Source organism: Urocitellus parryii, chromosome 3 (genome assembly GCF_045843805.1).
Source record: "Urocitellus parryii isolate mUroPar1 chromosome 3, mUroPar1.hap1, whole genome shotgun sequence".
Classification (NCBI taxonomy): Eukaryota; Metazoa; Chordata; class Mammalia; order Rodentia; family Sciuridae; genus Urocitellus; species Urocitellus parryii.
The window spans coordinates 124253438-124278296 of NC_135533.1; the positions used below are offsets into that span (position 1 = coordinate 124253438).

General features: G+C 54.6%; 1 protein-coding gene across 1 annotated transcript in view; it reads right to left on the reverse strand.

The window, feature by feature from the left end:
• The window catches only part of Tmem132c (transmembrane protein 132C), a 190287-nt gene that overhangs the window by 1741 nt on the left and 163687 nt on the right, over positions 1 to 24859 (reverse strand). The window contains exons 6-9 of the mRNA XM_077796454.1: positions 14101 to 14244; positions 3848 to 4053; positions 2195 to 2468; positions 993 to 1184 (exon numbers count right to left, since the gene is read on the reverse strand). Coding sequence (XP_077652580.1) covers positions 993 to 1184; positions 2195 to 2468; positions 3848 to 4053; positions 14101 to 14244 — 816 coding nt within the window. The remainder of the gene's footprint in view (positions 1 to 992; positions 1185 to 2194; positions 2469 to 3847; positions 4054 to 14100; positions 14245 to 24859) is intronic.

Below are 24859 nucleotides of genomic sequence, written 5' to 3' on the forward strand. Positions count from 1 at the left end.
TGGACTGGAAAGACTGGCTGTCTTCCCATCAGTGCGCGAGCAGTGACCCAGAGTTCCCGGAAGGGAGAACAGTCAAGAAAGTTTGAGAATTACCAGCTCGCAGGTCACGCCCCCACCTCCAGTCCAAACGCACATGTGGCAGAGGTTCAGTAAGCAGAAGCATCCCACCCACCTCCTCCCTGGACAAGTGGACACAGCTAACAGCCCAGGCCAGGCTGGATGCACTTGGCTGCAGAGACTGTGCCTCCCAGGTGGGGACTCCCTGGGCAGACACGTGGGGACCAAGCCGCCATTAGCTAGGATGGAGCTTGGGTGCCCCTGGGGCAGGGTGTGAAGAGGTGGGTGGGGAGAGCTGATGTCCAGCTCTGCCCTGAGGGGGCCAAGTGCCCTCACGGTCATTGCTTCTTTTTCACAGTTATGCACCCTACTTGGTGACAGATTGGCAAAGAGAGATAACAGTGGGGTGGCGGGGGCAGAGCAGGGCTGGTGGCAGAGGCACCATGAGCTGCGGGATCGCAGCTGGGCCTAAGCATCGGGCAGAGAGATGCTCGGGGGAAGGCCAGGGCTGCATGTCCCAGGCCAGAGGAACAGCAGGGAGGGCTCTGGGAAGCTCAAGAAGAGGGCGTGTGACACACAGCAGGGAGGCCGGGAGGGCAGATGCCATCAGAGGCCCAGCGTGGGGGCCTGTGGGCTGCGAGGGAACATGGCCTCTTTAGGTCAGTGGGAAGTCCCCTGCCTCAGTTTTAGCCCTAGAAGGACGTGATCGGACCCACGGTTTCAGAGGCTCACTGTGCCCGCAGCAGACGGGAGGGTGGACGAAGAGCATGGCCAGTCCCCCCTGGGAGGGCTGCAGATGGACTCGCTCCTGGTCGGGTTCCACAGCCTGGCGGGGAGTCGAGTGCTTCAGTGCTCAGGACTTGACCTCTGCGCTGACCTGCTGCAGCTGAACAGTCCCCTCTCAGGTGCATGGCCCGCCCTCCGCCAGGTCCTACCTGTTTGGGGGTGCGCAGCAGGTCCTCGGCGGTGGCCACGGCCGTGATGGCCTTGCTGTGCTCGGCGTTGGGGTGGAGGGACACAGAAAGCCCGGCCACGAGCTGGATGGCCAAGTCCAGCACCGACACTTTGTCCTCCAGCACGGTGACCGTTTTCTCTGCCAGGATGGAGTCAGACAGTGGGGACAGCACCTGTGGGGTTGGCAGGACATGAGGAAAACTCCTCACACAGATGTCAGAAACTCCCCAACTGGGCCTGAGTCCAGAACACAGAGCAAGGGAGTCCCGTGCCCATCCCACTATCAACGCTGGCCCATACTGTGGCTTAGGGGGGAATCAGATAGCCATCCCTTCCCCAAGCAATTTTAGTTCTATTTGTTGGAAAATTGAAATAAATATTAAAATCCAGTATGTCTTTAAAAGAGAATGACCCCTCCCAGTTCGAAGAGGTGCCCTGTACCATGCACAACCTGGTTAACTGTATCGGGTGATCCTGTTGACTCAACTCGTGAAGCGTTGCGCATTAACTGACTTTGCGCAGCCTGAGTCGAATTTTGAATGAAGTATGGAGTCAACTGGGAAGAACTGGAATAAAACAGTCCACACCTGCTGGGACACTGGTTTCTCCCCCTCCTATAAGCTCCACGGGGTGGAGAAGTCCAGGGGAGATGGCGGACTGTACCAGTCACTTCCACACATGGTTTAAAGATCAAGAAAGACATTCCAGAAAGGTGTTGGGCAACGGGGACTTGAGGGATTGAAGCAAAGATTATCCACACCCCATTGTCTGTCCCAAAACACCCTACATGTCTCCTGAAGCAAAAGATGGGGTGTGGACGCTGAAGAGTCAGAGAGCAAATGAAGGGCTGGTGGCCATGTCCAAAAGCAGCAGAGACAGGAACCTGCCGGTTCCAGCTGGCCACTCATAGATGCACAGAGGACACGAAGGTCACCCGAGAGGGGCAGGAAAGGGGACCTGGAGGGGAGCTCCCTGGGGGAGCCTGGGTGGGAGGCAGTGTGGGTGCCTTGGGGTGCCCCAGCAGGTCTGGAGCCCTAGTCACTGGGTGGGCTACCCTTTCTGTCCCTCATGTGGTCCTCTGGAGCCATCGGGGTCCAGGGATTGTCCACGATGACCTGCGCATTGGGAGCCCCCGGCACCACTACCAGGAAGCAGGCTGACGTCCCGAGCCCCCGCTTCCTACCTGGATGGTGGTCATCCCGACCTCCCGCCCGACCAGGATCCTGCCGTCCTGCAGCGTGGCCACGTGGGGCGACTCCAGCTTCATGAAGTCCACCACCAGGGGGGTGATGTCGAACTGCCAGCCGGGGCCCAGCAGGTGGCTTGGCTGGCCCCAGGGGCCGGCCCCTTCGGACACAAACTGGGTGAGGACCCGCACAGTGGCGTGCTGGAACTGCAGGGCACAGCCCCGGCCCCGCCGCTCCTCTTCCTCCTCGTCCTCGCTGTCCCGCGTGGGCCTGAGGGAAAAGAATAGCCGCTCTGGGATCCAGAGGCCTCCCAGAGCCGACATTCTGTACCTGCCCTGGGTCACAGGCATGCCAGTTCAACCCTGGGCAGCACAAAGGGCTGGACACCCTTCCTGGAATGTGTCTATCAGCAGATTAAAGACTTAAGGGCTAACTAAGCACACACTGTGTGTTCACTATCCATCCACCATCTGTGGATATTTAAATGCAAGTTAACACAAATTAATGCATTAAAAGACTCAACTTCTCAGCCGCATGGTAGTCCAAATGCCCCGTGGTTGCCGTACGGGTGGCTACCATATTGGACAGTGTCCTTCTAGGACAGCCCCCTGCTGCAGAAAGTTCTGCTGGACAGAGCTGTTCATGCTCTTGAGGTGGACCAGGCCCCACTGACCCCCTGTGTATAAACTCTCCAATCATCACCCTCTAACTAGCGTTATGTCTAGATGAGGATACAGAGGCACGGAGAGGCCAGGGGTCTGGCTCCAAAGCAGACCTTCTGTGGATGGGAACGCAGCATGTCCTGGTTCCAAGCGGGACACACCCATTCTCTTGGCCACTCCTGACCACGGTGTGACCTGAAGGACCACTGTCCTCCCCAATCAGGCCGATTTCCCTCAAGCTCTTCTGGGAGGTTTGACTCCCTGTCTGTGTGCTCTTGTTGAGACACACTCTTGCTGTAATCTAATGAAGACTCCTGTGCCTGGGAGTCCCCAGGGACAGTCCTGATGGCCCAGGATGGGGGATTTCAGGCCAGAAGCCAGGACCTCAGCCATGACACCCCCTTAGGCAACACAGCGGAGGGGGTGTCATAGCTCTGAGCCCACTAGACCCCAAGCTCCTGCCAAGGACCCAGAATCACACAGAATAAACCAATTAGAGGCTGTTTGAAACAGTAGCCCTGTGTTCCAGGAGAAACCCAATTAAATTGTATCCAATAATTTGACCTGCACAGAGCACTTCATGCTTAGAGATATTCACAAAGCACAGGAGAGGGCGGATGCTTTCCTTAGAAAATTAAATCAAACCTCAAATTCCCTGGGGCTTGAAGGCCTAGAAAAATGGAGACACTTGTGCTGCCACTTGGAGAACCACTTGCAAGACAGACTCGCCCCAGCCCACGGGCAGCAGGAGGACATCTCGGGCTGGGTGCAGACCCTCTGTTGAGCAGCTGTGGGTCCAGCTCTGGCTGGGCCATCCTGAGCCCTGGCCCCTGCATGGAGCTCTTGTTAGGGTTAGGAGATGTAAGAGTCGTGAGAACATCAGTGCCCACTATGCTCCAGGTCCTGAACCGGCCCCCGTAGAGTTAAAACTGTCCATAAAGCAGCGGTTATCGAGGTTCTCGGATACCTTCTTCACGTCAGGCTCACCTCTTGCTGGCCACGATGGGGACCCTCCAGCCCTTAATCTGGCTGAGCTCGGTGTCAGAGACCTCAATCTGCAGGGGCAGCCGGGGCACCCACACGGTGATGTGCAGGGGGGCGCTCAGGTACTGGTAGGTGAAATTCACTACTGCATCCATCCTGCCCTTGATCTCTTTGCCATTGACAAAGACATAGTCACAGTGGTCGGACACCTGCAGAGACAGAGGGAGTGGGGATGGAGACGTCCACAGGACCCTGCAGACCACCTGTCTTCAGTTCAGTTCATCCCATTTTCTTGGAAAGTACATGGGCTTCAAATCCCTCAGACAAGGACCTGGTACAGATGGTTGCATTAGGAAGTGACCCCAGGGAGCAGGGGTGAAGGTGATAGTTACAACCTCTGGAAGTGAGACGGAGGCTCTGTTTGTGCCATACGAATGAACGGAAAACTGAAATAGAAATACAGCTGCATTACAGGGACACAACATGACTTATCTCATGTAGCTCCTGCATCACCTCCTAAACTGTGACATCCTTCAAGGCAAAGAGTGCATCCTCTTTGTCTTCAGCCCTTGGTTCCTTATACCAGTTGCTCATGAAGCAGGAACTCAGCAGAGTGGATGGTGGGCAGATGGCGGGATGGAGAGAAGGGGGATGGAGGAATAGATGGATGGATAGATAGATGGGTGAGTAGATGAACAGATGGAAGGATGGGTTGGTGAATGGATAAATCAACAGATGGATGGACAGATGGATGGAAGGACAGACAGATTGATGAACAGGTGGGCAAATGGTTGGCTGGCTGGCTGGATGATCAGAGGGATGAATAGATGGAAAGATGGATGAATGAATAGATGGAAGGATGGATGGACAGATGGATGGAGGAAAGAAGGATGATGGATGGAGGGAGGGTTAGATGGATGGACAGCCAGCCAGATGGATGAAAGGAAGGATGGATGGATGGATGAACAGAGCCCTCCCTTCATGGGGATGCCTCAGGACAACCGTAGAGGATTTGGGGTTGAGTGAAGAGGCAGGGAGCCACTGAGATGAGATGGAGGAAAAGCAGTGGAAACATAGGAAGTTAATTTGAAAGCTCTTAGGAAGCCCTCAGGCAGTGTTTTCCGACCTTTCCAGGGTCAGTGACTCCTTCGAGAACACACATAAGCCTAATTTGTGCTGGAGAGGTGGACGTTTGCACAATTGAGCTTAACACTTTGGAGTTAATGAAGTCATCAGGCAGCACTTACCATGCAAAGCTGTAATTGCCGATTTGCTTATCTGTCTCCTAGGCTGCATGCTCTGGGAGGAGCAGATACCCCCAGAGGTCTGGACCCCACCAGATGACCTCTAGTGCTGATTAGTGATCTTCTGTGATCGTTCACCCTCTCCTTCCCCACCTTCTGGGGTGGTGGGTAGCCACTCTGGGCCCGATTTCCATCTTCCATGCACTGTTCTGTTTGCAGAGGCAGCTGGTGAGGGCTGGGCAGAGAGACTTTGCTCCATCTGCTGGGGACAGTGGCAGGGAGCAGCTGGGAGGGACATGTGGACGGGTCCTCTCACCCATGGTCAAGAGCAGAGTGTGTTTCCATGCTGATATGAAGGATGGAAACCAATTTTTGCCACTGTCCCAGGCTGGCCGTTAGGACATCAGCACTGCCCCAGATCTGGACAGCATTAGCATAACGGCCGGGCAGGAGTCACTCCAATAATCTCCTCTCTAATCAATGTTGTAATTTACAGACCACTGGCTTCTTGTCGGTTACCTTTCTGGCGTGGGTGGGAGGGGACCTGGTCTCTGCAGAATATCTAAGCAATTGAGAGGAACAACGGTGGCCCGAGGCTGCCGGGCACGGCAGGGCCCCATCTCGGCTCATGCCCAGGGAGTCCTAACCAATGAGGAGGTCTCCGGGTACCTCGTCACCTCCTACATGGTTGGCTTTGAGGACCACAGTGCCAGAAAGCAAGCAAGTTCTTCTACAGGCAGGAAGCAGCAAGGCCACAGGCATCTTTGTGGTCCCCTGGGGGTGGGCACCGGGGGACTCTGCCGTGTCACATGAGGACTTGGCCCAGGGACAGTCCCGGGAGCTCAGTGCTGTGCAGAAATGCTTGGCCAGTTTCCAGCTGGGACAGCAGTTATACTGCTGGCCCCAACCATGGTCACCATTGCCAAGGCCAAAAGTCCTAGGGAAGAATTTGACCCAAGCCCCAGGAAGCCTCGGGTGGGACGATCCAGGAGCTTCCATCCTTCTGAGCCACTGCGGTATGTACATGCACTGGGATCAGCAGTGTCCCCAAAACCATGCACCCACTCGACCGCAAGGTGACCTCATCTGGAAACGGGGCCCTTGCAGGTGCAGTCAGTGGGGAGTAGAGGGGGCTCGGCCCACAGGGTGGGCCCTCATGAGGAGCGTGGAGGGAACAGGTGCCAACAGGGAAGGTAGTCCCCTGAAGTGTGGTCCTGGGACAGCAGAGGCTGGTGTCAAGGAGTAAGAAGGGGGCCGAAGAGGGGAGCCCCTTGTAGTCATGTGGGGCACCCCTGCCCTGCAGCCCTGGTTTCTCAGGGGAAGGATGAAGCTCTGCTTCCAGCTGTGAGCAGGTCCACGTGACTGTGGCCTAAACCAATCAGAGCTTATATTCCCCCAGCACAGTGATTGGCTCAGGGTGAACAGGTGACGTACACTGGGGACTTCTCAGGCAAGGCTAGGTAGGCAAAGATGCCTGCTGTCTTCTGTGAGACCTCTGCTTAAAAAGCAGCAGTCTGACAGCAGCTTGCAGCCGTCTTACAACAACTTGTCTGAGAATTCATTCAACACAGGGGGCACTGAGCCAGGAGATGGAGAGCCACAAATAAAATACTACTTCCTTTTAGCCCCTTGATCCAGCCATCCCTGAAGCCAGGGATCCCTTACACCTCACACATAGAAGCCAAAAAACGTTTCTGCACCTATTTGGCTTAATTCAGTTTGGGTCATGCAGTCTGTTGACCAAAATCATCCCCTCAGACAATATGCCCAGCCCAGTGCCCAGCCCAGGCCCTCCATGTGCTACCCTGCCTATCAGCATCTCAGCACAGAACAAGAGACGAGGCATGAAAGGAATGCCTATCTTCCAACAAGCATTGCATGCTCAAGAGGAATCCTCCAGCCACTCAGAGGGTGAACGTAGGAGGGCGAGAAGCCCCTCTAAGTTCAGCTCAGAGAGGGTATGCATTTGCTGGTTTTCCTGTTCAGCACCTCTGTTTTCTATTTCCTGGGAAAATTGTTTAATTATTTCTGGGGAACTGCTCACGTCCCCATCCCCTAGGTCTTGGTTTCAGGTACGTGGCTGGACACATCATGACAAGTGCTCTTCCCTCCCTGGCCACGGTGACTGGTTCAGAATAGGCGCATGGCTTGGCCTGGCCAAGGACAGGGATCCCAGGACTTCCACCTGGGCCTCCAGGACTTCAAGGCCCAGGATTTGAGCCTGGGGCATCTCTACATGGCATTGAGGATGACATTGACAGTCCAAACAGTGCTGAGAGGGTCAGAGGGATTGTTTCGAGGGTCCCCCGCAGCCACCTGCCCTAGACCTTCACTGATGAGACCGTTTCTCCTTACTAATCCAATGTGAGGGTCTTGGTGGCTCAGCACCTGCTCACTCCATGAAGATACGAAGAGTTGGCATGAGATGCTTCTGAGACCAAACCCTGGCTCTCAAATTGATCTCAGCAGAGGAGTTGGGGGAGAGCCACCATGGGTGCACTGTTTGCCAGAACTCAGTCTTCCCTGAGGCAAACCAGCCACCCAGGTCCCAGTCTGGACTCGACCCTGGGCATCATGGACCTGGCCAGAAGCTTTTCACCCATGCAAATATCAGCTCCAGGGTCCTGGATGTAGAAACCTCTTTTCCCAGTTAAGCAAATCCAGATGGAGCCTTCCTCAACTCCAGTAAAATCTGGCTCACAAACAAAAGGTCTGATCTTGTGCAAAAGTCTTATATTGGAAGAGCACATTCTCTGTGGCTTGATGGAGGGTCAGAATAATCCTCTCCTTCCTGGACAGCTCCATGTGTATGTTCTTTCCATCAGCCTCTCCCAGGAAAAAATGCCGGCCGCCACTCCTCTAAGGCAAGGTTCTGGGTCTGTGCCTCTCTTAAAGTATCTTAGGTATGTGTGATTTGATATGGCGGCCACTGCCATGTGTGGCCAAAGCCGGGGACCGTGGCTAGAACAACCAAGAGACTGAATCAGCCACTTCATTCAGTGTTAATAATTTGCTGATGCACACGTAGTCAGTGGTTATCATACTGGACAGCTCAGTAACCTAAAGATCTGTCTGTGGTGTACTCCTCCTCGCCTGAGCCCACAGGGAGCCTGAGACTACAATGGCTTCAAGATCATATGCACCTGGGTTTGATTCTGGACTCTGTTACTTATCAGCTGTGTGACTTTGGAAATTTCTTCAACCTCTCTGGGTTTCAGTTTCCTCAAAATGAAACTTACAACAGTCCCCACTTTGCACTTGCCAGAGTGATCAACTTGCAGTTTAAACCAGAATATCTTCCAGTGTCCTGTTGCTCTTAGAATAAAATGAAAGTCTGGCTCCAGCTTGACACCTCTGACTTTGTGCCCCCTCAGTGTCCCCTTAGGTCCTCACCCACACTCCTCCATCTTGACTGACTTTCTGGGGGACAGCCAGCTTGCTCACCCCCTAGGGTCTTTTCCCATGCGGTTCCTGCTGCTTAGAAGACTGTTCCAAGCTGTTGGCCCGCGGGCATCAGTGCAGATGCAGAGAGGCTCCCGATTGTCCACTGCAAACAGCCCTGCCCATCTCTTCGGCCCATCAATCTAGTGGTTTCTCCATGACATTTACAATACTGGAAATGACCTTGCTTCTTATGTTTGTTGACTGACAAATGCTCCAGACTGTTGAAGATAAGGTGTGTGAATGGAGCAATTGGGAGCCACGTCCCGGGGTGTGGGAGGTGCTCGGTATAGACCATCGAGGAGAAGGAGCAGATGGTGCATTTCTTTAAGGGCCCAGGTGGTCATGCCTCTAAAGAGGGATGTTAGTGGGCACCTGTGAGCAGAGGCCACAGTGGGCTGGCCTGGCTTGGCTTGGCTACCGTGTTCTCTTGAGCCACCTTGAGCAGAATGTCCTTGAGGGGCAGCTGCTCTGGGCACTGGCATGAGACGTGGGGCTGACCTGAAGCCCAGGCTCCTTGGATCCCAGCCCAGGCAACCTGCCCCCTGAAGGGCTGCTGTGGTCCACCACGGGCCCTGGGGGAGAAGCCACGGCTTGCTGATGTAAGTCATTGAGTTTCTGGGTTCCTTTGTCACACAGCATGATCACAGCTGGAGCTGGCTGACACAAATCTAGCCTTCCAGGGACAACCCAACACCCACGGCCACCCAGTGACGACCCGAGACCCACGTCTACCCGCCCCAGGACGTGGAGCTGTGAAGGGCTCTCTGCTCTCTGAGAAGAGCTGAGTCGGTACAGGGGTGCCACACCCACAGTGCATGGCATTTATTAAGTCCTTGTCACTCACTCAGATGGTGAGTGACAGAGAAGACCCGGCCTCCGTGTGGGGGCCGCCAGCCAAAGCTGCACACAGGTGCTCATTTCCGACAGCACCTGCTGTCTGCTGGGTGAGGGTGGCCCTCTAGGCCTCTGCAGGGTCACGTGCCTCTCTGTTGTGCGGGCACTGTGGGCCAGTGAGTAGCCACCACTGGATGCTAGCAGCCTCCGCCCCAGGGTGACCACAACCACCTCCAGGCATTGCGAGTGGCCCAGGGACACTCTGTGGAGAGCCACCGTCTAGGTCTGCCTCTGTGGCAATGTCAGCTTCACCAGCGACACTGTGTCCTAGGCCGCAGCACTTCAGGAGGTGGGCATGAGCACCCCCACTTCTCAGGTGGAAGAACTAACTGGGGTTCAGAGAAGAGCTGGCTAGTGCAGAGCAGCTTGGGAGCAGGCATTGGAGCTGCCCGCTGAGGCCCAGGCCCAGGGACTCTCGCTGGGAGAACCCTGCATGGGGGGAGCTCCCTTGCTTCACAGCAGAATCAGGTCCAGAGACGGGCTGTGCTGGGTACCTGGCTCGCTGGCCTCAGCCCAGGCGCCTCCTCTCCCTCTTCTCACCTGAGAACAGGCGGCTCTTGCAGAGAGAGGCCCTACTGTGCTTCTTCCTCAGCCCCTGGGCCACAAGAAGCAGGAATGGGGACTGCTAGTCCCTCCTCTGCCTAAAGTCCGCCCTCGGCCCTGGGTGCCACCCAAAGCAATGCGAATCCTACAGACTCTCCAGAGATGGGGGGCCATTCCCAAGAACTCACTCTCAAGCTTGCAAAATTGAGGGTAAGTCCCATAGAGCAAAGTTTAGGGGTCAGAGTTCAGGGGAAAGCCAAGGCTGTGCCTGAGGGGGTTGCTCCCCATGACCTGGGACAGGCCAGTCAGCTCATCACCTGTGAGCACTCTCTCCCGCTCTGGGCCGGGACCCCTTAGCTGGAATGGACCCTGGAGGTCCATTGGGCTGCGCTGGAAATTTAGTAAGTGATCTCTCTCCCTCCAGTTAATTGTCCCTGGGGCATAGTGACATGTGGCCCAGTGACCACAGGAGCCCCTGGGGAAAGCACAAGCCAGACTGTGAACCAGGGTACCCCAGGGGAGCCTCACTGGAGACAGGGGAGGTTCAGAGAGCCCTGGCAGGCAGGAGGCACAGTCCACAGCAGGCTCAGTGGCTCTGATGTCCCTACCTGGGAGACTACCCTGTCCAGGCAGCTGTCCCATGCCACTCTCTATCATGGTCACCCCTTGTGGTTCCCACCAGCTTCGTGGTGTTCTTGCCTCTGGCCACCTGCCTGTTCCTCCTCCTCACAGCACGCCGGGTTCCCAGGGACAGGTTCCTCACCTGCTTATTTACTGCTGTGCAACCCAAACCAGGATGGCACCTCTGGCCAATCAATCTTCGTTGAATGAATTAGCATGTGATTTATGAAATCTTGACTGTCATACTGTCAAACCGAGTGGGATTTGAGCATCAAGCAGGACAAGTACCACCCAATAATCTATGCCGTGTCACAGACTGCACGACACAGCTGTATTTCAAAGATGCTCACCCTCGGGCAGGAGGTGGGTGCAGTTACGTGCTCTAGTGGTGCCCACACATGGCAAGGACAGCTCTGCCACCCACCCCAAGCTTCTTCTGCCACTGTCCTGGGGCTTCTGCTAGTGGCTACCCTTCTGGGGTCTACGCCCTTCGCCTTACCATGAGCACCAGCACAGACATGGCCCACTTCCTGAGGGTGCTGCGGCTCCTCCTGCCCCCACCCTGGACACTGTGCACTGCCTGCTGGCCTGGCTGAGCTTTCCCAAGGCACCAGTCAGGGGTAGTCCTGATGCGGTGAAGGAAGAATAGGAGGAATGAGTGTAGGAAGTCACCTGTCCCTGCAAAACAAAGAGCCTGTAGGTGTGTTCTGAGTGTACGCACAGCCAGGTGTGTGTGTGTGTGTGATCACATAAGCATGAGGAAGGCCTACAGGGACACCGGGAAAGTGGTCAGTACTGACCACCTGAGGCCCTGAAAAGTGTGCTGAGAGTGTGCACAGACCTGCCCACGGGAAGTGCTCTCGGTGGGTTCTCCCTGCTGTAAAGTAGTATCTCCACGTGGAGATTACAAATACGTGTCAACAGAGGTGTGTAAGCAGGCCCAGGCTCCACATCGTGATGTGGGCACAGTCCCATCCACCTTGAGGACAGGCTCAGCTCCTCTGAGCCAGGAGGACTAGACAGGCCATAAGGTGGTGACTGGTGAGCGGGCAGGTGCCTGAGCAGAGGGGACACCCGCAGTGTGCTCTCCCCTGGGAATGTGGTTTGTGGGTCTCCAGATCTGCTGGATTTTCCCGAGAAGTGGGGATCCTCAGTCGTGAGTGGCAGGAAAGGAAAGCCATGAAGCCACCCTGGAAAGGTACCATGAGACCAAGCAGTTCCAGTCCTCAGAATCCATTCAGGAGACACCAAAACACCTCTGCGTAAGGACGCACACGCATGCTCACATTTGTTTAGAAACTCCAAAAGTGGACATTGATGGACAGTGTGGGGTCCACTCAGACAACCGAATGTCCTTCAGCAATGGAGGAACAAACTGCCTATCCAGGTTAGACTGTGGCACAGCTTCAAACAAACCCACGATGCTAAGTCAAAGGCAGGGAGAGCAGAACACAGATCCGTGGGGACAGGAGTGGTTGCCAGGGGCTGTGGGTGGGAGGAGCAACTGACCGCAATCGGGTGACACGAATGTCCCATGACTGGGTCATGGAGATGGCTGTCTGACTCAGAGGACTTGCCAACATCTTTGAAATGCGTGGCTACAATTCTGACATGTCAGCATCACCACGCACAGCACACCAGGCCTCCCTCCCGGGGTCCACCTCATGTAGCCAGAGGACCTTCTGACTCAGAGTTCGTAAGTCCTTGGCTGTGTGGCCGCTGGGCCAGGCTCTTCACTTGATTGATGGAACTCATATGCCCTCCAAACGGCTTTGGATGCTGGGACTCTGACTGTCCCAAGGGCCGGGAGGAACACGAGGACTGCCCAAGGCTGCCTGCCTTGGAAATACCAAGGCCCAGGGAGAGCCTTCAGCAAGCCTCACAGCACGAGCCGTCTCTCACAGCTCTGGAGCCGCAGACCAGGGAGCTGCATGGCTGGCTCTGGCTGCGCTCCTCCTGGCTGGCAGATGGCTGCCTTCTTGATCTGTCCCCGCAGCTCCTTTTCTGTTTTCCTCTTTACTCACCCCCTGCTTTTCTTTGGTAATGGGGCTTGAACTCAGAGGTGCTTTGAGACAGGCTCTTGCTAAGATACCCAGCCTGGCCTTGAACCTGTGATTCTCCTGCTACAGCATCCTGAGTGGCTGTGACTACAGGCGTGTGTTGCCACACCCGGCTTCTCTTCCTCTTCATGAAGGGCAAAAATCCCATCAGGACCTCTACTCTAGTGACCTCTCTAAGCCCAGTTACTACCCAGAGCTCCCACTGCTTAACACCACCTGACTGGGGACAGGGCCTGGGCATAGGGACTGGGGGGTCCACTGGCTGCCTATCACATGAGCTTCAGGTCCCCAGGCCAGGGCTCCTCTCTTATAGCATAGCCAGCTACCTGTGCCAGGGTCACCGGTCCTCTGCATCGCCCTATGGGCACCGAGCTCAGGCTGCTGGTGTCTGTCTCAGACCCAGGAGATGGGAAGGTTTATTTGCGTGCACTGGGCAAAACCTCAGAGTCTTCAGACTCAACCAAACTGAGCTCCCTAAATCCAAAGCCTCCTGGGCCTGCAGCAGAGAAGCACTGATTAGATGTGAACGCCCTCCCCATGGCAGCCGGACACAGCCTTCAAGCCCCAGGGGTGACACTCCTGAGTGGCCAGCCCCCTTCATAATGCTCCCCCATGCTGTGCTTTGTCCATGGCCAGGGATGTCACCTCCCCACTCATCTCAGGGGGACGTTCTCAGCTCGAGTCTGCTCATTTCCCTAAAGGTACAGATCACATTCCTGGAAACACTGGCTACGGGCTCCTTGTCAAAATCATTTCCGAGCAGCCAGGGATGACCCTGGGTGTAACTGTGATGAGATCTGCTTCTGGGTCTTGTTTCTCTCCTGGGTTTTGAAGCTAAAAATAGATTCCTTCTCTCTGGAGAACGGGCTGGCGTCTCCATCTAAGCTGTCACTCACCCAACTGAGATCCTGTCCTCTGACCCTGGTCCCTGGTCCTGCCGTCCCCTCCTGCCTCCCTCAACCACCGCTCTATTCTCTGCTTCTATGAATTTAACTCAGGATGAGGTCAAGGGCCCTTTCTACAACACAGTGATCACAGTTCATAACAATGCACTCGATTTTTAAAGTTTTCTGAGGTTGTTTCAAGTGTTCTCACCATAAAAAGATCCGTGAGTCAATGCCTATGATAATTAGCTGGAAAGAGCTCCTCCACAGCACTTGAGCATTTCCCAACACAACATGTTGTACCTGGGAGGTAGATAGGATTTTTATTGTTCACTTAAATAAATAGAGAAAGAAGGAAGGAAAGAAAGAGAGAGAGAGAGAGAGAGGAAGGGAAGAAGAAAGAGAAAGACAGATTACCCAGATGGTAAAATGGAGCAGGACCACGAGGGACCCCGCTGGACAGGTTCTGAGCGCGAACAGACCAGCAGACTCCTAAGCTCAGAGGTTCCTAGAGAACGGAGGCCCCTGAGCCCCACCGCTCCGTGGCTGCACGCTGAGTCACTTACTTTGATGACACCCTCGTCCGCAGACTTGCACTCCACCGACTCTGAGATGTCGGTCACCGCGCTGTTCTCCTCCACGGAGACCACCCTGAGGGGCACTGCCACTGTCTTTCCTGTGAGGATGGCTGTGTTCAGGATTTCAGTGTCCTGCCGAAAGAACCAGACACGCGGGGGTCAGGGGGGCGCTCCGTCCCTGGGATTTCCAGGGTAAGCACCAGGCTGCCCCTGTTAAAGACATCCTGTGGCACTTCCTTCAAATGTAAAGGCCATAGTTTGGGACGGATTCTCAAGAACGCCCAATGCGTGGTCTGCATAGGCTGCTCCTCCTGGCTCCCCACAACCACTGGTTCATTTCCTCTCTGCCGCAGAGCAGGTGGTGATTCTCCACCAGCCAGGCTGTGGTCCTGCGCACAGGCGTGTCCCTGGGTACATCGGGCCAGCAGACACTGTGGAGGGTGCCTGGTGCGCTCTCGCCACCCTGTAGCAGATGTCCGCCATCTGACCTCCAGAGCCTGGACTATGTCACCTGACCTGGTAAGAGGGACTTTGCAGGTATGATAAGGCTCAGGATCTTGAGATGGGACACCATCCTGGGGCACCTACATGGCCCAATTCTAACATCTTCCCAGGGGGGACCACAAAGGTCTGGGGAAGGAACTGAGATGCAGGTATGAGGGCAGAGGTTCCAGGGACCTGCTCGTGGCCTAGAGGTGGGTGGCCTGTGGGTGATGGGTGGCAGGGCAGGAGCATGCACACCTCTACCTGGCCCCTGGGCTCATCCCAGATGCTCCTCAAAGCAGTCAGGTCCCATGTGTCGTCACTTCCTCATAGAAGTGCAGCCACAGGACAGGACAGGTGGCAGGAGGCTCAGAGTCACAGGGAAAGTGGAAGAGCACTTCGCCAAGGTGGGACGAGGTCACCCCCGGGCAGTCTCTCCAGCGAGGTGGCCAGGACGCCTTCAACCACCCACCCGTGCATGGCCCCGCCTGAGGCTCGTTCTGGGAGGGTATCTCTGGCTGGCCCTGCTGGGCTCAGGGCCCACCCCTCACCCAGAGGAGGACCCGGCATGTTCACCAACAAGACTACCAGACAGATTTCCATAGGAAAAAGGGGGTTGAAAAAAATCAGACTCATGTTACCAGAAAGAGAGAGTGGTGAGATTCCCCCCCGCGGGGCCGCCGAGTCGGCCCCGGAGCTTGGGCTGGTGGCACTGTAGCAGTGGCCCCAGAACTGGGCTTCATGTCTTGTTTGTTTGTTGATTTTTGCTTGAGGGGGTCTAGTTATATTGTCCAGGCTGGCCCTGAACTCCCGGGCTCCAGCAACCCTGCTTCAGCCTCCTGGGTAGCTGGGACCGCAGCTGCTGCCACCCTCCCACTCAGCTAAACACTTGGTTTTATTTGGTGCAGTACCGGGACTTGACACCAGGGGCGCTCTACCTCTGAGCTACACCCCCTGCCCTTTTTATTTATATTTTTTTGTTTCAATGTCAGTGTCTCACTAAGTTGCCCAGGCTGTCCTTGAACTTGTGATTCTCCTGCCTCCATCTCCAGAGCAGGGGTTTCCTTGTTCAGTGAAAACTTTTCAGCAAACCAGACCCTCTTCCTCTGCCGCCCTGGGGAGCCCCCTCCGACACAGCCAGGGGGGGCTTGGCTGATTCTGTTCATGTTGACGTCATTCGAAATTCTCAGTCTACCTCCTCCTGCAGGCATTGCGACTTGCAAAGCAGTGGAGAAACACGTTTTTTTTGCGTCTGTAGGGTGCAGGCTGCTCACAGACGGTGATGTGTCTAGCACGCTATTTAAGTGCCTGAGATGGCACCGTCTCCTGAAACCTCCTTTTGTAAGCCTTTTCTTGATGGCCAAATGAGGGTACGAAAGGGTCTTTGGCCTTGGGACATCTGCTGAGACCTTTTACCCTCGGGTCGGTTTTCCCTGAAGTCCCTCTCCAGAAGTGCTGCTCCAGTTTGAAGCAGGAGACGCCAGCGGAAAGCTTTTCTGTTCTTTCTTCAGGGAAGCAATTGACACGGGTGACCTTTTGCAGTAAGCAGGAGCACCGTGGGCAGAGGCTTGGGTTATGAGTGGAGCCCAGCCTTTCTCATGAGCTAGCAGTTAATAACCCTCTGCCAGGTCTGTCCCTGGTGCCCAGGATTCCTGAGGCTGGGGCTGTAATCTGGGCTGCTTTCAGAACGGCTTTACAGATGCTAAGAATACCGCAGGAGCCCCCGAGTCCATTTCCAGGGTCATTACAGGTAATGTGCTCAGAGATAGACCTGCACATTCTCTCCACAGAGCTATGGCTTCATTAAAGCTGCAGGCTCCCTGGCCTACTAATTGTGATTAGTTTCCTAGTGCTGTTGGGGTTTCACACCCGCATGCATACACTCATTTGCACACATGTCCACACTCACCCTGTCCTACCTTTACAATCCCTGTCTGAAACTGGCATTGCATGGAGGCTGGGAGGGCTGGACCTCAGCCTTCCTGACCACATGGATTTCAGGGTGTTAACAGCCATGGAAAGAACAGGGGACAGAAGGAAATGCCTCCAAGGCAGGCCAGTAGGCTGTGGGGAGGTCCCCTTGCGAGGGAGTCACTTTCCTGAGCAGGGAGTGTTCATTGCCTGGTGAGCACAGGGAGTTGGGAATCTGGATTCTTCTCTGTGACAAACAACACTGACTTGAGTGGCTGCGACCACCTCTCTCTCTCTCTCTCTCTCTCTGGATCTCCATTCCCTCCTTTTGCAGATGAGGGCTTGGGCTCTGTCATCCCTGGGTATCTGGCTGTCAGATCTAGACATCTGTCTTATTCAGCCCATTTGATCACAGCAAAATTCCACAGATGGGGAGGGTTGCAAACAACACACACTTGTTCCTCACAGCTCTGGAGACCTCAAGACCAAGATCAAGATTCAGGGTCTGGTGAAGATGGAGTTAAAGAGAGAGGGAGGGAGGGAGGGAGGGAGAGAGAGAGAGAGAGAGAGAGAGAGAGAAACAGACACTTTGGTGTAGACACAGGGTTCTATGCGGCTGGTTGCAACCCCCAAATACTTTTCAGTTGATGCAATTCATTGCTGACCAGGACATTATTTAAGTGCATAAAGCTACATTATTTTCTGAAACTCACTGAAGCCATCCTGTGCAGGGACTGCTCACCTCCCTTTGCCCTGTCCCTCATGGCTGCCCAAGTAAGCTTGTACTGCTGGCTGCCTATCCCTGGCCCCTTCTGGCCCGGGAGGAGTTCATCCTCATAGAAAGCAGTACTCTGCCTGAGACCACGGGGTGGTACAACTCCTGTCGGCCCCAGCAGAGTTTAGCACGCACTTATCAACCCAGTCGCAGAGTGCTGAAGCCGTCACTATTGCCTGGGAGACATTGGTGTCATTAAAGGTTCCTCCCTCCTCTTCCTCTGAGCTCTCGCTCTGTCCCTTCCACCACCGTCAGAGAGCTGCTCTGCTCTGCTGTGGAGGGTCAGGGGCCCAAGGCACTTTAAATCACTGCCATTTCAAATTTGCAAAGAGCCCGAGGCTTTGGATTAAACATGCTTTGTTGTTGACTCATCCTCATAAATGCTAATTGCTTGAGCTGTTTTAATTTTTAAATCAATAAAGAGCATAGAATTGCTTCTGGAGCATGAGACCCAGGGTGTGAACCGCCTCAAATTATGCCTGGGAAGGGGCCAGCTGTGGTCACTGGGTCTTGACCCCTGGGGCAGAGCAGAGGGTAAACATGAGTGACACCCTCGAGGGTGACTCAGCTGTGGAGGGGTGTCAGGACATGTGTGAAGTGGGAGGGCCAGACGCTGAAGGGCGCCCTCCACGGCTTCTTCACAGGACACATGCAGGGCTAGCTGGTCCACAGGGACAGGAAGCTGGCAGAGGGCGCTGCGAATGGACGGTGCTGTGCTGGGGAAAGCACTTTGGAACTGGATGGAGTGATGGCCACCAAACCTGCCAAAGGTGGGAGCCCCTGAGGTGAGCTTTCAAGAGGTAGGTCTTAGGGAGCAGGGATCCTCTCTGAGAAAGAGGAAGAAAGGGAGGAGGGAGGGAAGGAGGGAAGGAGTGGGTGACCAGGGAGGACAGGAGGGAAGACTTGAGGGTGGGCAGGAGGTGGACCCACCAAGAGGCCTGGGCCAGGCTGGACCCGCTGACTCTGGGCTCGCAAGGAGGCCTTGGCTGAGCCAACCAGCTGTTCCCCTTGGAAACAGGACTAAGAGAAGGTAGCTCACGCACAGGGGCGAGACACTGGCCTAGGGTCCATGAAGCTGGTGGCCGTGTGGTCCACAGCCTACAGATGGGGAAACCCAGGCCCAGGGCTGGGTGAGCAGCCATGGTCCAGCAGGCCTGGAGCATCCACCCAGGATGGCACACCTGGCTTGACCACATTTCTGGCTGGCTAGCAGGTAAGAGTGAGGACAGAAGTTCACCTGGAGTCCTGGCTCTGCCCTTCTCTGGCTGTGCTTAGTTCTCCAAGCATCGGTTTCCTCCACTGAACCAGGGGAATAACTGGGTGGTTGGGGAGTTAGATCTGGTGAGGTTTGAGGTCACTCACTGGGGTGTGGGACAAGTTCCGGTGGCCTCAGCGCAGCTGGTGAGCCTGGGTGCTGAGTGTCTGGTGTGAGGTGTGGGTGGGGAGGGACCCCCGCAGGAAGCTCTTTGCTCTTTGGAGCTTTTGGGGAACACCTCATATCCAACATTGGGGCTGTGTCGGGGAAAGGACAGAAAATAAAATAAAGGCCAATCCTCGTTTGTGTGATGTGCAACACACAGATGTTGAGATGTCTGTTCCAAAATTTTTGTTTATAAAAGAGAAAATGTGGCATATGTGTTAGCTTTTCGTCTCTGTGACCAAAATACCCAACAAGAGCAAGTTAGCAGAGGGAAAGGTTCTACTGGCTCGTGGATCCAGAGGTTTGAGTTCATGGTTGGCTGCATCCCTTCCTCTGGACCCAAGGTGGGGCAGAACCTCATGGCCAGAGGTCGTGGTGGAAGAAAGTTGCTCAGGACATTGTGGTCAGGAAGCAGAGAGAGGGAGGGAGGAGAGGGGTCATCGGGCAGGTTCCCAGGCCCCCAGGGACCCACCTACTCCTGCCACACCCCATCTGCCTACAGTCACCCCCAGTTGGTCTGTTCAATGAGGATGGGCTACTTAGGTTACAGCTCTCAATTCCTATCACTTCCCGCTGAACATTCCTATATCAATACAAGAGCTTTTGTATTCTTCCAAACCATAGCATTCCATCTCTGGCCCCCCAAAATTCATGTCCACCTCATAATAAAAAATGCATTTAGGGCTGGGGATGTGGCTCAAGCGGGAGCGCGCTCGCCTGGCATGCGTGCGGCCCGGGTTCGATCCTCAGCACCACATACAAACAAAGATGTTGTGTCCGCAGAAAACTAAAAAAAAAAAAAAATATTAAAATTCTCTCTCTCTCTCTTTTAAAAAAATGCATTTAGCTCATCTCCAAGAGTCCCACGGTCTTGACAGTTCCCACACTGCCCCAAAGCCCAAGTCACCCCGGAGACTCGAGGCAGACTCTTGGCTGTGAGCGACAACGAGTTACATATACCCATGTGCAGTGGCACAGGTGAACCCCTGTTCCATAAAGGAGGGAAAGGAGAGTAGAAGGCAAGACCTAATCTAGCTGGACAAACATATCCTGTCGCTCCTCCCCTGGCATATGGGACACATGGTGGTGAGATGGGCTGACGAAAGGGTTGGGGAGTCCTACCGTCCTACAGCCTGCTTGGCCTCCTTTCTAACCTGCCTTTCTCTGTAGCCAGCAGGTTTCCTCAGCAGACAGTCCTCGTCACTGGCACCTCTTCATCCCCGAGGTCTCCATTCCAGCATTAGCTTTACCTCCCCAGCTTCACCCACAGCCCTCTCAGGGATTCTGAAGCGACCACAATTAGCCCTCCCTCCCAGGCCTCCCTCTGAAATCTCAGCAGAAACCTCCATGACCCCTTAGCCTCGGCCTCCTGTATTCCTGCAGAGCCAGCACCACATGGATGATGCCAAGGTGTGCCACCCACTTGTGCAGTACCTGGGGTTCCTGACTGTAGCAGCCTCTGAGGGCCTGCGTGGCTTGGCATGTTCAAATGCCATCTTAGGCCCCCTGTGCAAACTGGGTGGCCTCTTTCTCTTTTCTCAAAGGAGTTTTTCCTTACATATCTTTGAGCCTGCAATGGGTTTGGCCTTGCCAAGCCCTGAGATGCCCTTAAGTTGTCTTTCCAGAGTGTCTCTGTGCAGAGTACTTAGCATCTCGTTAGTGGCTGTAATACCTTTAATAATTATGACTTCCTTGACCCTAGTTTTACAGACACTTTTCTGGCCAGACTGAACATTTTATAAATCCCTCATCTCTGCTGTCCCCTCCCAACCCTCACAGAACACTTGCCATCAGTATCCATACCACCTCCTAAATGCTGTGCTGCCTTTGAATTTCCACCACCAGATTAATTAGTCTATCACCTTTAAATTCAGCCTCATGCAAAGCCTCAGGACAGGGGCATAAGACACACAAGTTGTTTACCAGGACATAACGCAAATGGGCTGTGGCACCACTCCTAAGAGGTCTTCATTTCCCTTTGAAGCCTCGGGGCACGGTCCACATTGCTTTCAGCCGTCTGGGCTTCCGAGCTCCCACTAGAGATGCCTGTTCAGCTCCACCTACAGCCTTCTATGCCTTCTCCGTCCTGCTTCTCCAAACTTCTCCAAATGCCTCCCACAAACTGCTCCAAAGGCTTTGGAATCACATGGTCAGTTTAGTCACAGCACAGCCTCACCTCTCCACACCAACGTCTCAGTTAGTCACCAACATACTGGACAAGAGCAAGTGAGAGGAGGGACAGATTGTTTGTCTCATGGTTCCAGAGGTTTCAGTCCATGGTAGGCTCCTCCACTGCTCGGGCCCTAGGTGAGGCAGAACACCATGCCTGAAGGGTGTGCAGAGCAGAGATGTCCACCTTGTGGTGACCATAAGCAGAGAGGGATGGACAGAGGGGCCCTCAGGGAAACTGCCCCTTTCCAGGACATGCTTCCAGTCTCACCCCACCTGCCCACAGTTACCACCCAGTCAGTCCACTCCAACCAGGATGGACTGGTCAGGTGATGGTCTCCAATCACTTCCCCTCTGAGCATTCCTGCATCAGCACAGGAGCTTTGGTGGACGCCTCCCATCCAGGCCACAACAGCTGATGTCGCATTTTCCAATCTTCGCCCTCAATTTCTCTCCCCAGAGGCAACTACCCGCTCTCTGTCTGTGGGGATATTTTGAGATATTACCCTAGGTTTCATTTCCCCTTCTGTGATCCCTCCTTCCCTCCCATTCAACAGGAAAACCAGTTCTCTTCAGGTCTGTGGAGGAGGGAGAATAGGCCAGCAATGCTCATGGGGTAAAGGCTCACAGACACGGACAACAGCTTGGTCACAATTGGAGTGGAGACGGGTGCGGTGGCGCACACCTGTGATCCCAGTGGCTTGGGAGGCTGAGACAGGAGGATCTGAGTTCACAGCTGGCCTCAGCAAAAGTGAGGCACTAAGCAACTCAGTGAGTTGCTGTATTGACATAAAATACAAAATAGGGCTGGGTATGTGGCTCAGTGGTCGATTGCCCCTGAGTTCAATCCTTGGTATCCCCCCAAAAATATTGGAGTGGAAGGTGAGGGCCCCCCACCTGCCTCCTGAGCAAAAGGATCTCTTTTAGAAGAAAATGAGCAAGGGGAGGAGGGGCCTCTGGGTGGAAGGTGTGCTATGAAAAGGCAAGAGGAGGTGCTGCCTGGTGCATCTGCAACCACTCAGAGACCCAGAGACCTAGTGGGGCCACTAACATGGCAGGGGCTAGAAAAGAAAACCGACTGGATTTGGAGGAGAGAGAGCCAAGACTTGGAGTCAGAAGAGGCTTTTGCCACTCATTATCACTCTCTTGTCCTGTAAGTGAGCCATGATCTAGGGGCTCGGGTGTGGTGGAGTGCCCCACCAGAAGAGTCACTCCCGCATCTCCCTCTGGCCACAGGGTGGCCTGTGCCTGGCGTCCAGCACAGTGTTCTCAGAGTGTGATGTCTGGGAACTGTTGGGAAAGCAGACGGTGGCTTGCTATCCCAGACCTACTGAATGGGCGATTCTGACACTGCCCAAAGTTTGAGGACTACTGTTGCAGAGTGAATGGAAACAGAGACAGTGAGCATCACTTCAGGAAACCTGCTGGTGGAGCTGGACTCAGGAAGTACAGACACTCCTGTTATCCCCTTTCTCTTCCTGATACCTGGAATACTAGCTACAATGACTGGACCAACACCATCCATCTTGGACCATGAGGCCCCATTGGGAAATGAAAGCCATTCACTACGGACAGTGGAATACAGAGATGTGGGAAACCGGAATCCCTGAGGACTAAGGAGTGGCCACAGCCTTGTCCATGAGTGTGAAACCAACTTCCTTTATGTTCAGCTGTCAGCTTAGAGGTTCTGACATTCTCAGGTGAATCGAAGGCCAACTCATTCGGCATTTCTTCCTATACTTGAGGGAGTGGAGGATGAAGACCGCCATACTACACTGTGTGACAACACCTCTCTGGTCATGGAACCCTGAGAAGGCGACCGAGGGTGAGGACGCTGGGGGCAGCATGCCTGCAGGAGCGGGCAGGTGGGGCAGTGGCCCTGCCATCCCCTGGGGAAGCAAGCAGGTGGGGTGGTGGCCCTGCCGTCCTATGCTGCTGGCTGGTGTGGGAGGAGAGAAGGAGCGGAGATTGACAGCTCAGCCTAATTTACCGCAGACAAATTACTCCTAGAGCTCCTCGTTTTCCCAGCTCACGGCTTCCTGGTTAAGATGATGCATGGTGCCTGGCAGCTGCCTGCCAGCTGATTAGTAAGGTGGCAGGGACCGTAGTTCTGGATCCAGGGCTGGGAGCCAGAGAAGTGCCATCTGATCACCACCGAGTGGACGTGATCATGCACAGCCCACCCTCTACATAACCCAGGGATTTGGAGCACATTTGGTGCACACTCAGGCATCACAGGGGTCTCATAGCCGCACCCAGGGCAGCCTTCCCTCTGCTGGGTGGCGCAATGTGACAGTTCCCTCTCCAGGGTAGGGGACCTTTTTACTGGCTGGCTTGAATGGCAGGCCCAGTAGAACAGTCTGGATGGCCCCGTCAGCTGGCCAACAGCCTCTCTGCTCCCTTTTCCTGATGAAAAGGCCCCCACAGTTCTACGCTTTTTTGTGTTTTTTTTTTTTTTTTTTTTTTTTTTTTTTTTTTTTGTAGAATTGACTTAAAAAGTGCTTGGGAAGATGCCCACGGGGCAATGCCCAGCTTGGGAAAACTACCCTCTCTGGTGCCCCTGCATTTCCCAAGAGCATCTCCTCCTGATGGGCAGGTGACGTGATTCTCCCCACCTCACAGGTCCCGAAACCAAACTGCAGGAAGTGGCCGCACTCAGAGCAGGAACCACCCACCCCTGGGCAGCGCGGGGTGGACAGATGCACTGGCCTGTCTGACCCTAAAGCCCATCTCTGAGCCACTGCCGTATGTGGCATAAATACCTTAAAAATAATGCAAGTTGGCCTTGAAAAAGCAGATGAGTACATTAAATATCTCAGGAAAGCTTAAAAAAAAAAACAGCTTCATTGAGATAGCACCATAGTATGCACCATTTAAAGGGTGCTACTCGTCAGGCCCAAGGTCACTTTATCCAGCTTCAAAACAGTCTTATCCTCCAGAGGGAATGGCCATGCTCTCCATCCCCCTTGCCCAGCTCCTGGCCACTGGCCTGCTCTGTTTGCAGGGCCTCCCCTATTGTGGACAATTCTTGTAAATGGAGTCATGTTACACGTGGCTTCTGTGTCTGGCTTCTTTCAGTCATGTTGTCACAGTGCATCCCTGCAGTGGCAGATGGCAGTGCTCCGTCCTTTTGTGTTGCCTGATGACATTCTATTATAGGAAGAGACCTGATTCTGCACCCATTTGCTGGTGGCTTGTTCTGCTTTGGGCTATTCTGCATAACGCTGCTAGTGACAGTGAAGTGCCACTGTTCCTGTGGCTGGAGACTTTGGTTTCTCCTGAGTGTGGGATGAGGCTGAAGAAGGTCCTTTTAGAAACCAGCTAAGGACACAGACTTCTCTGAGGCAAATTATTTTTCCTCAGCTCCTCTCCACTGGCAAAGTTAGGACCGTCCTGTGGCGTTATGACTGCCCCTCTCCAGGGTGGCCCATGCACTTTTCTTAATACTAGGCAATGTGCTCCTCTACCTTCTTCTGGGGGTCATTTCATGAAGTCATGGAGGTCCCATGCTTAGGGCAGAGGTGAGAAGCTGATGCTGACCACAGCCTAGTGTCCTGTCCCAGGCCAGGGGGCACTCTGTTCACAGGCACGTGGGAGCCACCTCCCTCTGTCTTCCTGAATGCAGCTCCTTGTGACTCTGAGGACTCTGTGCTCTGCCCCTGAGTGTTCCCAGATGGCACCTCATCTGCAGGAATCTTGACCCCTTCTGAGCTGCTTCTCAGTAAGTGGCCCTCTCAGGTGACCCTCTATGGGCACAGGAGCTCTTTGTTGGATCCTGTGTCTCTTTGGAGTTTTAAGCAGGGGTCCAAGGGATGCCGTGAGGCTGATCTGCTCATTTCCCATCTGGGGATGCAGAAAGTGTCTTTGGGCATGATCTGGGCAGCTCTGATCCTGGCACTGGCCCCACCTCGGCCAACAAGGAACTCCTGTGACACGTGGTACTGGGTGGCGCCTGGGTCCTCCCACTGTCTAGCCCATGTATGTGGATC